General features: G+C 43.7%; 1 protein-coding gene across 1 annotated transcript in view; it reads right to left on the bottom strand.

Annotated features, from left to right (window-relative positions):
- Nucleotides 1-6,098: 6,098 nt before the first annotated feature.
- LOC121576972 (UPF0606 protein KIAA1549-like) overlaps nt 6,099-16,038 on the bottom strand; it is a 98,365-nt gene continuing 88,425 nt past the window's right edge. The window contains 10 exon segments of the mRNA XM_041890608.2: nt 6,099-6,558; nt 7,178-7,326; nt 7,824-7,969; nt 8,851-8,903; nt 11,840-12,049; nt 12,052-12,159; nt 12,506-12,650; nt 13,413-13,648; nt 14,393-14,613; nt 15,135-15,149. Of these exon segments, the coding sequence (XP_041746542.2) occupies nt 6,319-6,558; nt 7,178-7,326; nt 7,824-7,969; nt 8,851-8,903; nt 11,840-12,049; nt 12,052-12,159; nt 12,506-12,650; nt 13,413-13,648; nt 14,393-14,613; nt 15,135-15,149 (1,523 nt within the window). The 3' untranslated portion in view covers nt 6,099-6,318.

The following is a 16,038-nucleotide window of genomic DNA, read 5'->3' as shown; positions in this document are numbered from 1 at the left end:
TATTCTATCGTTTATGTATTCAAATAGCTCCAGATTTCTTACAAACTGAACATGTCTAATTCAGAAGTGCCAGATAGTACCTTATGGCTGAAAACAGATTGACATTTCAGAGCCAGAAAGTTATATCTGTGATTACACCCCCCTAAAAAACTGATTAACAAATGTCTCAGGATTTTGATACTCTTTAGGTACCTTCAAAGTGAGGACCTTAATGGGTTATGAAAGAACAATTCACTACAGAACAGTTCTGAGATCTGGGATGTGAAAACTTTGATGCTAAATATCTCAGAACTATGCTTTGCGCAGATAGAGCCTTATAGTCCCAAGGTCATGCTGTGTAAATTGTTCAAAGTAGTCTTAGTGCATAGAGTTGTATGGCTTGGTATACTTTGAAATCAATGGTTTTTGGTTGGCATACATTTTAAAGTGAAAAATATGAGTCTCAGCTAATTCCATTAATTCATGAATTAATTCATAGAGTAAGTGAGTAAACATTTCACTGTTATTCTACACCTGTTGTTTACGAAGCATGTGGAATTGCCCTACAGTAAACCAACAGTACATTATAATAGGCTTGGGTTGACTTAGTAGTTAGTGGAATGGATTTCCATTGGTACATTTTAAACAGTCATCAATTTGACACCTTTGCTTATTCCACAAGTCTCTTATGACATTCTATTAATTCCAACACAACCACCATTTTGTTATAATTCAACTCAGCAGTTTTCCACCTGCACTGTTTATCACTGTGGTTGAAAATGGCATTATGATGCCTGGAGGTTACAGTTACTTATGCTCATTCAACCATTCATACATAACCCATTCTCATCACTTCCTCATTGTTGCCATGGTGCTCCGGAGTCCCATAGGGCGGCGCACGTCCGGGTTAGGAGAGGGTTTGGCCGGGGTAGGCCGGCATTGTAAATAATAATTTGTTCTTAACTGACTTGCCTAGTTAAATAAAGGTTTTAAAAAACGAATTTCAATGCCCTACTCCTTGAAGTTCGCAGTTGTGTGGATTTTACTGTATTTAAACTTGGGATATCACTTTTCAACAGAGAAAGTTAAAAAATTGCTGGAGGGCGTCTTTAAACAGAGAACATTGTGTACATTCTCAAGTGTCTGTGGTAAATGATGCCACACACACAAATACACATTTACTCAAACACGAACACACAAGCGAACACACACGCACACTCAACTGTCCTGCAAGAGATGACATCACCTGCAACAGAGGAGCGTTCTCTTTGTCTAGAACTGAACAAACCTTACCACATGGTCTTTTGTTATGAAAGGGCATCACCCTGTGGTTGAATCTGGTACTTCTCATCTTCAGACTACTGTAGAAGCCTATGAAGAACAACATTTGATGGACCTCCCCTGGAGAAAACAGCATTGCTAAGAAAACTGTATTAACAAATAAACTGCATACACAGAGAAATGGTGTGCTCTGCAAAATACATAATGATCATTTAACAAACTACTTTCAAGGGACAAAAAATTACAATGATAAGCAGATATGGGTGGTCCTCTGTAGCTCAGCTGGTAGAGCACGGCGCTTGTAACGCCAGGGTAGTGGGTTCGATCCCCAGGACCACCCATACACAAAAATGTATGCACGTATAACTGTAAGTCGCTTTGGATAAAAGCGTCTGCTAAATGGCATATTATTATTATTATGTGAGAATGCAATATGTTCTGCTTCCTAATCATTGTTGTATGTAATATGCATGGTGTTAGAATATTACAGTATTAAATAACTTAGGACACATGCAACTTAGGTTTCATTGGTTTTTAAAAGCTATCGTTTTTTCGGAACAGCATGGGCAACACAAAATGGAAAACAAACTACACAGCCTTACATGAATGACACATGCAACTCAACAAATACAACACGTAAAACATAGTTGGGCCAGCCAACATAAAGTATGACCTTCACAATAAAACAAGACGCAACAGTCAAACATAAAGGGCACATACATGAATGATATCTGATGTGCATTGGGGTACAGTACCATCAGGTGGAAGCATATAGGACAGTACAGTGTTGTGAATGAAGCCAATCACACCAACCAGGGGTGAAATCACTTCAGGTAACTCAGTTTATAATCCAACTGCATGGGTGTAAATCTTAGACTACATCCAGAAACAGTGTTAAATAAGCACTGGGCTTCTTTGATGATGCTACAACACATACTGTAGCACCACCTGCTAAGACCTATAGAACCATTGTTGAGAGAATATCCTTTAACAACCTTGAGACTACAGTAGTTATAAAATGCCATACGGTACTGTACTATGATCCCATACAGTCAGTGCTTGTTGGAGTTAACAGAGCCTGGTTAAGACTCTATCTGACAGACAGACAGACAGGCAAGCAGGTAGTGTGAGACAGGATGGTAGACAGTGTGAGACCACCAAAGGGAGGATCCATAAGGCACATGTTGGCCATGAGGAGCGATCCCACTGGGCACAGACGTCAATTCAACATCTATTCCATGTTGGTTCAACGTAATGTCATTGAAATGACGTGGAAAATATGTTGATTCAACCAGTGTGTGCTCAGTGGAATAGTAGTGTGTGTCTGGTGTACAGCACAGTAGCTTTGGTTCCATATTTTCTCTGTTTGCTTTTGTGTTATGGAGTTAACCTTTGGGACATATTTGGGACAATGTTCAACACTGCTAAATTATTACTTCGCCCAAGTCAGTGAATAACCCTACAACCAAAATCAATACTTTCTCTTTTATTTCATTTAAATAAAATATCACTTAAATCCCCACAGCATTGCAATGTGTAGGGAGTTTCTGTCGAGAATGTTATTGAACAAAATTAAATAAATAAAAAATTGAACAAAGACACATCGAGGAGGAACAAAAAACATGAGGCAAGGTCATTCAACAATAAAAATTACATCAAATACACAAAACATCTTATGCTGACAGGTTAACTGTGAACAGTAAACTGTGAACAATTACAATTCCTTTCAAACTCTGAAAATGCGGTGGAAAATGAACAGCGTTGAACCTTTCAATACTGCATTGAAAAAGGAGGAAATGAAATACGAATACCCCTAGACTGACAGTGTGTGACCACTGGCCCTGTTTCTCAGCAGGCAAAATACTGCATTTCCTTTAGCAAAACAATGCTTCATTGAACTGACCTATGAATCTTTAACTGAATGACCTATGAATCTTTCAACTACATTTTAGTTGGTGTGACCTGAAGGATATTCACTGTGAAAAGCCAAGGTGCACCCAGTAGTGTGCATACAGTGCATTGAATAGATCAGAATGCGTGGTCGAATCTATCCACTTCATAAAATAGAATAGACAATCCCCTAGTACAGTACTGTCAATCATTTAGATTTAGGCCTGCCAGTCAGAAAACATTATAAAATGCCACAAATTAATTCATAAATTAATTATTATAGATATTTGGTCCTGTAAGCTCAATACATGACCTTAGTATAATATCTATAGAAAAACTATAATACTGTGGTCATACTGTATATACTGAACAAAAATATAAACGCAACATGTAAAGTGTTGGTCCCATGTTTCATGAGCTGAAATAAAATATTTCCATACGCACAAAAAGCGTATTTCTCTCAAATGTTGTGCACAAATTTGTTTACATCCCTGTTAGTGAGCATTTCTCCTTTGCCAAGATAATCCATCCACCTGACAGGTGTAGAATATCAATAAGCTGATTAAACAGCACCTTGTGCTTGGTACAATAAAAGGCCACACTACAATGTGCAGTTTCGTCACACAACACAATGCCACAGATGTCTCAAGTTTTGAGGTGTGCAATTGGCATGCTGACTGAAGGAATGTCCACCAGAGCAGTTGCCAGAGATTTGAATGTTCATTTCTCTACCATAAGCCGCCTCCAATGTTGTTTTAGAGAATTTGGCAGTACGTCCAACCAGCCTCACAACCGCAGACCACTTGTAACCAAGCCAGCCCAGGACCTCCACATCCGGCTTCTTCACCAGCGGGATTGTCTGTGACCAGCCACCGGACAGCTGAATAAACTTTGGGTTTGCACAACCAAATAATTTCTGCACAAACTGTCAGAAACCGTCTCAGGGAAGCTCATCTGCGTGCTTGTCGTCCTCACCAGGGTCTTGACCTGACTGCAGTTCAGCGTCGTAACCGACTTCAGTGGGCAAATGCTCACGCTGGAGAAGTGTGCTCTTTAGGGATGAATCCCGCTTTCAACTGTACTAGGCAGATGGCAGACAGTGTGTATTGCGTCGTGTGAGCCAGCGGTTTGCTGATGTCAACGTTGTGAACAGAGTGCCCCATGGTGGCGGTGGGGTTATGGTATGGGCAGGCATAAGCTACGGACAACGAACACAATTGCATTTTAGTGATGGCAATTTGAATGCACAGAGATACCGTGACGAGATCCTGAGGCCCATTGTCGTGCCATTCATCCGCCATCATCACCTCATGTTTCAGCATAATGATGCACGGCCCCATGTCACAAGGATCTGTACACAATTCCTGGAAGATGAAAATGTCCCAGTTCTTCCATGGCCTGCATACTCACCAGACATGTCACCCATTGAGCATGTTTGGGATGCTTTGGATTGACGTGTCCGACAGTTTGTTCCAGTTCCCGCCAATATCCAGCAACTTCGCACTGCCATTGAAGAGGAGTGGGACAACATTCCACAGGCCACAATCAACAGCCAGATCAACTCCATGCAAAGGAGATGTGTCGCACCTCATGAGGCAAATGGTGGTCACACCAGATACTGACTGGTTTTCTGATCCATGCCCCTAGCTTTTTTTTTAAGGTACTGTCTCTGTGACTGGGAGTACAGATGCATATCTGTACTCCCAGTCATGTGAAATCCATAGATTAGGTCCTAATGAATTTATTTCGATTGACTGATATCCTTAAATGAACTGTAACTCAGTAAAATCTTTGAAATTGTTGCATGTTGCGTCTATATTTTGTTCCGTGTAGTTTACCATACATTGGCATTTAAAGAGTCTTAATACGGTAGCATCATCAGTAACCTGGATATATTAGGACAAACATGTGGACATTGTGCTGAAGCTGTTGATAACAAAATCAAAACAAGGCTCATGTAGAGGGGGGTGAGTTACAAACTAAACCTAACAGCGCTCTATCATTAAATATCTCTGGTTCAACTACTGCATTGGTAAAGTTATGCATGGGAGTTGCTGCAGTATGATTATTGCAGGTCTCTGTCTGTCTGTGTCTAGTGTTGTCTGCTCTGAACTCTGACCTTAGCTGTACAGTAGATTGAGACAGTTGAACTCACTCACGCTGTCACAACACAAGGCATTGTGTGGCTCATGGCGGAAAACAATGTAGAACAACTTAATCCTGCACCTGGGACGTGTTTTTACAGATTTGCGCATATCAATATCATGGCGGAAAACACAAAGTGTAGAAAGAAGCACCAGGGGAAGATGGAGGAGAAGTAAGAAGCTCTTCAAAAACCAAACAATACCTGCATGGTAATGGTAAGAAGCCTCATTGTTAAAGGTAACATGGTATCAATGTTTTGAGCCTAAATAACAGATGTCCTACTGGTAGAGAAATTCCACTGTACTGTAAAATGTTGTTAGGATGTCAAGGCAGGATGAGAGAGAGAATCAAACCACATTATTATCATCACACAGAGAGTCTAGAATGCTGTTTAAAAAGAAAGAAAGCAACAACACCACAAATAGAAAACTGGGCAGGGATCAGCAGTCGTGGCCAGGCTTTGGCAGAGATACCTTGGCCAACGCTGGAGAGCAGGGGACCATTCACCTTCTCTCTCTAACCACTAGGGTCACTTGGTCCAGTATACTGTATGCCATAGGACAGTCTGAGTTAAGAAAGCCAGAGGCTAAGATCCAGTTAATTAATATAATGACTCTATCCATGCTTAGGCTACCAGCTGGCATATATGAAACAACCTCCTCATTCTACCCAGCCCAGCAGATAGGTGTAGTGAAATGTGTTGTTTTACAGGGTCAGCCATTTTAGTACGCCGCCCCTGGAGCAAATTAGGGCAAAGTGCCTTGCTCAAGGGCACATCGACAGATTTTTCACCTTGTTGGCTCAGGTATTCGAACCAGCAACCTTTCGGTTACTGGCCCAATGCTCTAAACACTAGGCTACCTGCCGCCCCAAGACAGTACAGTCTTGTATTTATCCTCCTGTACAACAGAACTTCCATGGGAAGCATTGATAGGTTGGAGCAGGCAGGCAGGGGCAGTGGTATGACTGGTGGATGTAGTATTAGAGGTTAAGAGTCAGAATAACTCTGGCGGCTGTCTGTGATCAGCTGTGGTAGCTGGGCACGGCTTGCTGTTTCTGGGAGAGGCGCAGCAGCTCCTCCCTGATGGCCTTGATAAGGGAAGCAGATGAGTGGTTGGGCGGAGAGGAGGACTCCTCTGGAGGGTAGCCGAACCCGGTGGTGTGGGTGTCCAGGTGGGCCAGGGTGGCAGAGGGCTCCCTTAGTGCACTTCTACTAGGCATCTGGAACATAGAGGAGGAGGAGTCAGGGTAGCCCAGAAGAACCTGACGCACACAGGGAAGGAAGGAAAGAAGAAGAGGAAAAAGAGAAGATAAATACGTTTTAGGAGAAAAGAGGAGAGTGTGTGTTTTTACATTGCCTATTTCACTACAGTTCTCAATATATCATGGGAACGTTCATCTCTACAGATTGACAGCTGGGAGGTAAAAGGACTACAGATGCAGGATCTTAATTTGCGCCAGTTTTCTACAGCAGGAAAGTATTCTGCAGCAACAGGAAATGTGAAATATTATGTGGATTATAATTCATGAAAATAAAATGTTTGGGTTGATACATTTTTCGTCTGACATTTCAAAGTGAAAATTACAAACTTCAGAAGCCTTTTTAAACCTCAAATACACTACACGTTTTACATTTCCTGCGATGCAGGCAAGTTCTCCTGCAACAGGGTAATCAAATTAAGATTCTTCATCTGTACAGTGAACCAACATCCATAACTACAGAACTCAAACTGATATGCAGCAACATAGAGTCTAGAAGAACAAGAGCATGCCCTTGTACTGTATATTTTGAGATCTAGAGAAGCAAGCTGGAAGAGGAAAGGATTAAAAGCAGAGGTACAGTAAGTCTCATAAGGCGGTGTGAGGTCAGAGCAGGACTCACAGGGTCTCTGGTGGGTCTGAAGTCATCGTCAGCGTACGGTCCCCACCCTGAACCTCCAGTCTGACCTGGAGGGGCCCTACCCCCCGCCGGGTATCCCCCGTTGACCCGGCTCCCAAGACCCATCTGGGTCAGGTGATGGAACTGGGCACCTACATACAGATGCACGTATGCACACACACACACACACACACACACACACACACACACACACACACACACACACACACACACACACACACACACACACACACACACACACACACAGACGCAAAAACATACATTTCAACCCTCAGGCATCTCTGACATTTAATCCTCACTGGTCTGTAATATACTTTGATGCAATTCCTACAGTTGAAATGCATTCTCTGTGCAGCAGCAGCACTCCATAAGGCAGAGTCCATTTATATTAGTGTAACTCTCACAGCACACCAAGAACCCCACTCTTTAATAATTCAATAGAGCTCTTTGAGGCTGACAGGTTCATGGGAGAGAGGTGAGTTGTCTGGGTTAGACAAACTGGCATACATCCAGTGACTGTTGAGCTGTGTGTGTGTGTGTGTGTGTGTGTGTGTGTGTGTGTGTGTGTGTGTGTGTGTGTGTGTGTGTGTGTGTGTGTGTGTGTGTGTGTGTGTGTGGGCGTGTGTACCTGTGGTGCCCCCTACTGGTCGTGGCCTGGCAGAGAAGGGGAGGTCTTCAGTGTACAGGCCCCTGGTGGAATAGTGGCTGTCTGGGGGGAGCTGGTCAACGTGTCCTGGGTCACCTGGTGGCAGGTAGCTGGAGCCCTGGCCCTGTCTGAAATACAGTACAAATGTCAAATAGTGGTCCTACTGTAAAACATCATAGCTTCTATGATGTGCATCAGCTGTAGACGTCGGTCATTGTTTCAGTGTGTGTGTGTGTGTGTATCTACATCTATGTGTGTGTGTGTGTGTGTGTGTGTGTGTGTGTGTGTATCTACATCTATGTATGTGTGTGTGTGTGTTTGTGTGTAAATCAAAAGAAGATCGACCAAAGCAATCGCCACCATGTCTGTTTTTTATTGCACAGTTAGGAGACTGGATCCAGTGGTTCCCTAACTCAGGTCCTCCAGTACCCCAACAGTACATATTTTTGTTGTGGCCCCAGACAAGCACAGCTGATTCTACTTGTCAACTAATCATCAAGCCCTTGACAAGTTGAATCAGGTGTTTTTGTCCAGGGCTACAACATAAATGTGTACTGTAGAGGGTACTGGAGGACCAGAGTTGGAAAACACTGCATTAAAGATGATCCAGACTAAATCATGTATGAGGCCCAAGCAAGGGAAAACATCACCCCACTAAAGAACTGGGAGTATGACACCATAGATTCAATGTAGGGGAGGCAGGTAGCTTGGTGGTTAAGAGCGTTGTGCCAGTAACCGAAAGGTCGCTGGTTCTAATCCCAGAGCCGACAAGGTGAAAAATCTGTCGACGTGCCCTTGAGCAAGGCACTTAACCCTAATTGCTCCTGTAAGTCGCTCTGAATAAGAGCGTCTGCTAAATGACTAAAATGTAATGTAGCCTACAGTCATGGGGAAAACCATGACAACACTGAAAATGCTCTCCCTATTCTCTCAGAGTTAGCTAGCTACACGTACTATTACATTATATCACACAATGCATTGTATTGTATCACTATGGTTAGCTACTCACCTCTGTAGTAAGCCTTGGACTGAAGGAGGGGACATTCCTAACTCAGCGTATCTCTGAGGAGAGAGACATGCATTTTGTCAGGACAAAGACACACAGACACTGGGATGGATAAGTAAAGACTACAGGGACCTCACTGAAGCTTGCAGATCATGTACAATCAAAACAGATATCACCCAATAACACAGTATATACAGTGAGGGAAAAAAGTATTTGATTTTGTACGTTTGCCCACTGACAAAGACATGATCAGTCTATCATTTTAATGGTAGGTTTATTTGAACAGTGATAGACAGAATAACAACAACAAAATCCAGAAAAATGCATGTAAAAAATGTTATAAATTGATTTGCATTTTAATGAGGGAAATAAGTATTTGACCCCTCTGCAAAACATGACATAGTACTTGGTGGCAAAACCCGTGTTGGCAATCATAGAGGTCAGACGTTTCTTGTAGTTGGCCACCAGGTTTGCGCACATCTCAGGAGGGATTTTGTCCCACTCCTCTTTGCAGATCTTCTCCAAGTCATTAAGGTTTTGAGGCTGACGTTTGGCAACTCGAACCTTCAGCTCCCTCCACAGATTTTCTATGGGATTAAGGTCTGGAGACTGGCTAGGCCACTCCAGGACCTTAATGTGCTTCTTCTTGAGCCACTCCTTTGTTGCCTTGGCCGTGTGTTTTGGGTCATTGTCATGCTGGAATACCCATCCACGACCCATTTTCAATGCCCTGGCTGAGGGAAAGAGGTTCTCACCCAAGATTTGACTGTACATGGCCCTGTCCTTCGTCCCTTTGATGCTGTGAAGTTGTCCTGTCCCCTTAGCAGAAAAACACCCCCAAAGGATAATGTTTCCACCTCCATGTTTGACGGTGGGGATGGTGTTCTTGGGGTCATAGGCAGCATTCCTCCTCCTCCAAAAACGGCGAGTTGAGTTGATGCCAAAGAGCTCCATTTTGGTCTCATCTGACGACAACACTTTCACCCAGTTCTCCTCTGAATCATTCAGATGTTCATTGGCAAACTTCAGACGGGCATGTATATGTGCTTTCTTGAACAGGGGGACCTTGCGGGCGCTGCAGGATTTCAGTCCTTCATGGCGTAGTGTGTTACCAATTGTTTTCTTGGTGACTATGGTCACGGCTGCCTTGAGATCATTGACAAGATCCTCCCGTGTAGTTCTGGGCTGATTCCTCACCGTTCTCATGATCATTGCAACTCCACGAGGTGAGATCTTGCATGGAGCCCCAGGCCGAGGGAGATTGACAGTTCTTTTGTGTTTCTTCCATTTGCGAATAATCGCACCAACTGTTGTCACCTTCTCACCAAGCTGCTTGGCGATAGTCTTGTAGCCCATTCCAGCCTTGTGTAGGTCTACAATCTTGTCCCTGACATCCTTGGAGAGCTCTTTGGTCTTGGCCATGGTGGAGAGTTTGGAATCTGATTGATTGATTGCTTCTGTGGACAGGTGTCTTTTATACAGGTAACAAACTGAGATTAGGAGCACTCCCTTTAAGAGTGTGCTCCTAATCTCAGCTTGTTACCTGTATAAAAGACACCTGGGAGCCAGAAATCTTTCTGATTGAGAGGGGGCTCAAATACTTATTTCCCTCATTAAAATGCAAATCAATTTATAAGCAGGCTTTTATGGGACCACAGATGAATGTAGAGCTCTCTCTACACCTGAGGTAGCTGACTGGCTTTATTGGGCTGGTTTTAGACAACAGAGCTATTCCTCTACTAAGATGTCTGTATGAATTTAAAATAACTGGGAGTGAACTTTATAAAACAAAATAGGAAAGGTCAAAGAACATATTCATTTAGAACAGCTGAAGAGACTAGCCTTTATTTGCTCTTATCAAATTTATTCTGTAACATATTTGGTCTGGTCTTGCCTCAAATGCCCTAAAATAAACTTTAAACAGCAGAAGGTTTTCTATTTAAGAAAGGAATGTAGTGTACATTTAAAGCACTGGCATATCCACTACTATTGCATTATAAATATAGTGTTGGCATTTGTTTGAAGCGGTTGCATCTGGACTGGAAACTCCCAGATTAATATATATAATTCATGATAAACAGCTCCTTCCTCACATTTTAATGTATATTATATTGTAAATCTTCCTAATATAATCAGTGTTCATCTAATCGGAACCCATGCTAAAGCAGTAATCTCATATAACCCCATATAACACAATGCAGTATCTTATATTTCCCCATAATACCCAACTATTCAGAGCTTACCGTTTAATGAATTAGTATGGTACTGCCTTGAGGGCAATAACAAACTAGTCCTTTTTGTTAAGCACCGTCAAAGGGTTGCTGCATTGCATGTTAAACAGAGGACTGTACTGTAGTGTAAATGACAAGTGTTTTGTTGTACCTTATGGCAAATGACCAAACCACCAGCAGGCTTACGTCTCATATGGTAGGGCTGTGCAGCTCATATGTCCTATGACTTAGGAGTTTGCTAGGAACATATGTAGCTATAGTATTACTTAGCAGGCTTCTGGCTCATTTAATGTACTGTAGTAGCCTATAGCTGTATGAAAGTCTTATGTGCTGTAGTAATGTAGAGCTGAGTGGGGTCACGGGGGTTGGTAGGGGACACAGATGGAGACTTCCTTAACAGATTAGTAACTAAGAAGACCTAATTAAACCTGAACTGAACATGTTGTAAATACAGTGTGTCTGTGTGGAGAGTCTATGTGACAGTGTAAACCTGAGAGTGGCTAGGTAAAAGAGGAAAGATAGTGAGCATAAAGTGTCTATTATGAAGTATGTAACAGTTATCCATATTACATTAGTAAAACGGTACACTGCCACACCTCAAGCTTACGAAAGCCTGTGAAATCCCACAAAACCTCGAATTTACAAGAAACACTTTGGTGTCAATTGCACTCGTCTGTAGCAGGACAAGGACCGAGCAGGAGAGCTGTCAGTAGGACCAGAGGTGTTAATAGATCTGTGCAGGGGAGGCCATACAGACTCACCGAGGAGAAGGGGCTGAGTGCTGGGTAAGACGAGCCCCAGGGGCGGGCTCCACCGCGGGGTGGGGGGCTGGAGCTGGGGAGGTTGGAGTTGACACCAGGTAGGGTGAGGCCGGCCGTGCTGCCCTGGGAGGTGGGGGAGACCAGGGCAAAGGCATCGTCCAGCAGAGAGTGCATCTGCTGCCGTGCCTCCTCAATGGAGGGCTGGGGGGCCATGTAGGGGGAGGGGGAGGGGCATGCCCCGGAGGGGGCGAGATGGGGCCCAGGAAGACGTCGTCGTTGGGGGAGGGGGTCCCGGACTCTGGGGCCTGGTCAGGGTCCGACTGGAAACAATAAGAGACTAGATTTTACTAATGTGGTACTAATGTGAAGAGGGGCGGAGAAAGATGGTCATTAGCCAAAGCCATTATACACATTATGACTTCATTCAGATCAGTTTGCAGTTGGAAAGAAAGAATTACAAAAATGTGATTCTGTTTTATGCTTTGTAACAATGCAAAAAGGAACATAAATGTTTTATGTACGTTACATCTGTCCCCTCTCCGTTAACAACATGATATTGACTTTTAAAGTACCCTTTTACTCTCTATGTTTGAGATTTCTATTGGAATATTGATTTGTGTTTGTGTTTGTGTGTGTTATTGCAATATGTTCGACAGGTATACCCACCACATAGGCCACGTTGTTGACGCCAGGGTATTTCCTGTAGGTGCCATCACTGTCGTTGGAGATGAGGCGGTCCTTGTCTGCGTCTGTCAGGCTGCCGTTCAGCTGGTGCTTCTTCTTCTGCTTGGGAGAACGCTTCCCCCTGCCACTGAGAGAGAGACACATGTCAATACAGAGTAGCAGCACATACATTATTATGGAAGGGCAAACACACATTGCCAAACACTGAAATGGCACCATATTCCCTATAGTTCACTACTTTTGACCAATTTGGTCTAAAAATGGGACTCTTATTCCCTATATAGTGCACTACTTTTTACTTGCACTCAAAAGTAGTGTGCTATACATTTCCGACGCAGAGACAGAATCAAAACGTTTAGGCCTGGACTCTTATCTACTGGTCGTTTGGAATGGAATGGAGGCCCGGCAATCTGAATAGACATCAAACGTGACTGATTATTCAACTGAGATATCTTTATCTTTCTCTCTAAAATGTTGGCAAACTGAAGGCGTATTTTAAAAACTCGTTATACTTTTCCACTGTCCAAAATAGTCTCATACCGGTAGGAGATTTCTCCTCATTGTGACTGCAAAAAGCATGCAATGCAGAACAATTGAAAAAAACACCCTGAAAGTTTCTCCAAAGTTCAAAGTTATCAAAACAAAACAAATTAGTCTAGACGTTTCTGGATGGCGTACAGCTCCAAAGAGGAATTTTCTCAGTCAGTCATCAGTGAAAAATAGCTAGATGACATTCCCTTGAGAAAAAGTTCTGAATAGCGGTGTCTTTTATAATGAGAAACATACAGACATACTGCAGTTCCCTCAGGTACATTTACTGCACACGCACGCATACACACCCCCTCCCTGTGTGCACCCTACCCCTCCCCAACCCCAAATAACCCCTGACCTCTTTTTAGGCTCCATGAACAGCGAGGGTATGTGGATGTCGGGGTCAAGGATCTTGTCGATCTGCATCTGGGCCTTGTGGTAGATACGGTCCTGGTCCTTGGGGTCAGTGGTCAGACCGTTGTCCACCAGGTCGTCCATGGCAGGGAAGTCATAGTGACCCTTCCTCTTGGCCCGCAGACGGATCTTATTACGGTGGTGCTCGATCTCAGACTTGTGCCTCAACGCCACCTGGATCTTAATAATAACAGTCAGATATGACTGCAGTGACACACTTGGCCAGATGCAGCTTTACTATATATACTGAATACTTCATTTGACCTTGATTTATACAGGTTAGTCTGACTGAGATAACATCTCTTTTGTCTGTACACTCTTAGAGAAAAAGGTGCAATCTAGAACCTTAAAGGGTTCTTCGGCTGTCCTCATAGGACACGAGCGTCAAACTCATTCCACGGAGGGCCGAGTGTCTGTGGGTTTTTGCTCCTCCCTTGTACTTGATCAATGAATTAAGGTCACTAATTAGTAGGGAACTCCCCTCACCTGGTTGTCTAGGTCTTAATTGAAAGGAAAAAACAAAAACCTGCAGACACTCGGCCCTCCGTGGAATGAGTTTGACACCCCTGCCATTGGAGAACCCTTTGAAGAAGCTCTTTTGGTTCCAGGTATAACCCTTTTGGGTTCCATGTAGAACTACAAAGTTCAAAGTCCTTTTGGGTTCCATGTAGAACTACATGGAACCCAAAAGGGTTCTACCTGGAACCAAAAAGTGTTCTACCTGGAACCAAAAAGGGTTCTCCTATGGAGACAGCCGAAGAACCCTTGTGGATGTCCAGACAGTGGGGAGACTAGAGAGGATCAGAGACACTCACATTAGAGTCTACTGTTCATCCATGCTCCCCATGTAAGGTAATGAATGACATTACTGTAACCTGAATACGTGTCTGAGGAAGGGTGTTAGTGGGTCCTAGAGTGTCTCACCTCCTTGTTGAAGATGTTGTGTGTCTCTTGCCCTCTGCCGTTGTTACCGTTGACAGTGGCGCCGTGGTGCTGGGCTGGGAAGGCCATGGGCTGCATGGCGATCAGCTGGATCTTATTGGACAAGTGGCGGGTGCCGTCGGCCGAGCGCGACATGCGGTCCACATGCTCAAAGATGGAGGCCGACGAGAGCTGCTCGTCATGGCCGTTCATGGGTGGAGGACCTGAGGGAGATCAGGGAGGAAGACTAAGGTCAACATCACAGCCAGGCAAGTCTGGAAGTTTGAGTGATAAAACTTACAGGTGTCATGTAACTATTTTCACCACCAGGGGGCAGATCCTTTGAAATGGATTCACTGAATAGTGTACTTTACATGCATGAAAATACATTCAAATGGATTACTACTTTTAACATGATGAAGATATGTTTTTATATGTATTCCAATGTAAGATAATAATAATAATGTTAATTTTTTTTGGTTGGGAGCTACAACAAGAAAAAGGCAAGTTCATGGCAAAGCTAACGTTAAAACTACTGTTGTTCAAGAACATTCATTGCTCCCCATCTCTGGGACGACACATCTGACATCTGAATAGTGATGATTGATGAGAAGCACGACACAAAGCAATCACAACAAAATGGACGACACATCACAGTCACACAGACAGCAGCTACAAGTCACAAAAGCCTAATGTCTACTTCAACACCGACAGAAGTCGAACTGACAGAAAGAAAAACTCTTACCAATTCTATTCTTCCCTGAAAGCCACAACAGACAAGACAGAGAAAGTGCAGTTACGGGAAAACAGCAGACAGACAGAAAGATTCAAGTTAAACGGATGACAAGGTAATTCTGTTTAGAATATATCCATATAGGCAAAAGTCTATCCCTACCATTTCTACAGGACTACGTCAGCGATAGACCCAGGCAATATAGAGCCAATACTGGAGGAGTCTGACATAGCTCTACACTACATCATCACTGGTGTGTATACACTACTCTGAGTGCTATGTCAGGTCTTTGACCATCCATAGCAGAGGGAAGGCTGAGGGTCATTTAGAAGAAGGAATTCCAGTGCTGATAACGTTTTGTCTCCTGGCCTCAGCTAAGCCTGTTTAGACTGTGGAGAGAAGGGACGGAACCTGTATTTAGCAGGCTGAGTAGCAGCTCTGAGAGGTAGTGTGTGTGTGTGTGTGTGTGTGTGTGTGCACGCGCGACTATGCGTGCATGTTTGTGAGACTGTGTGAGTGTGTGTCTGTGTGAGAGTCCGACAGTGTGTGTGTGTGTGTGAGTGCGTTTGTATGTGTGTGTGTGTGTGTGTGTGTGTACGTACTGCAGAGTGCAGGAGGAAGTGCTGTGAGATCGTACTGCTGGAGCCATTCCTCTGTGGTGAGTCAGGTTCAGTCTGTGCCTGGCTGGCATTGGCTCTGTCTCTGTCTGCACAGTGTCCAACCCAGCAACCAGGCCAGAGGGGCATTACACAGGCCTTTCAACAGGCTGTCAGACACACTACCTCCCTCACTATCACGCTAACTCTGTCTCTCCCCCTTCTCTTGCTCTCTGTCTCTCTCTGTCTCTCCTTCGCTCCTGCTCTGTCTATCAGTTGCTTGTTTCTCTATTTCCCTTGTTTTTCCTCTCAACATGAGT

The sequence above is a fragment of the Coregonus clupeaformis genome, chromosome 11 (genome assembly GCF_020615455.1).
Source record: "Coregonus clupeaformis isolate EN_2021a chromosome 11, ASM2061545v1, whole genome shotgun sequence".
Classification (NCBI taxonomy): domain Eukaryota; kingdom Metazoa; phylum Chordata; class Actinopteri; order Salmoniformes; family Salmonidae; genus Coregonus; species Coregonus clupeaformis.
This window is presented reverse-complemented; position numbering and strand designations above follow the sequence as displayed.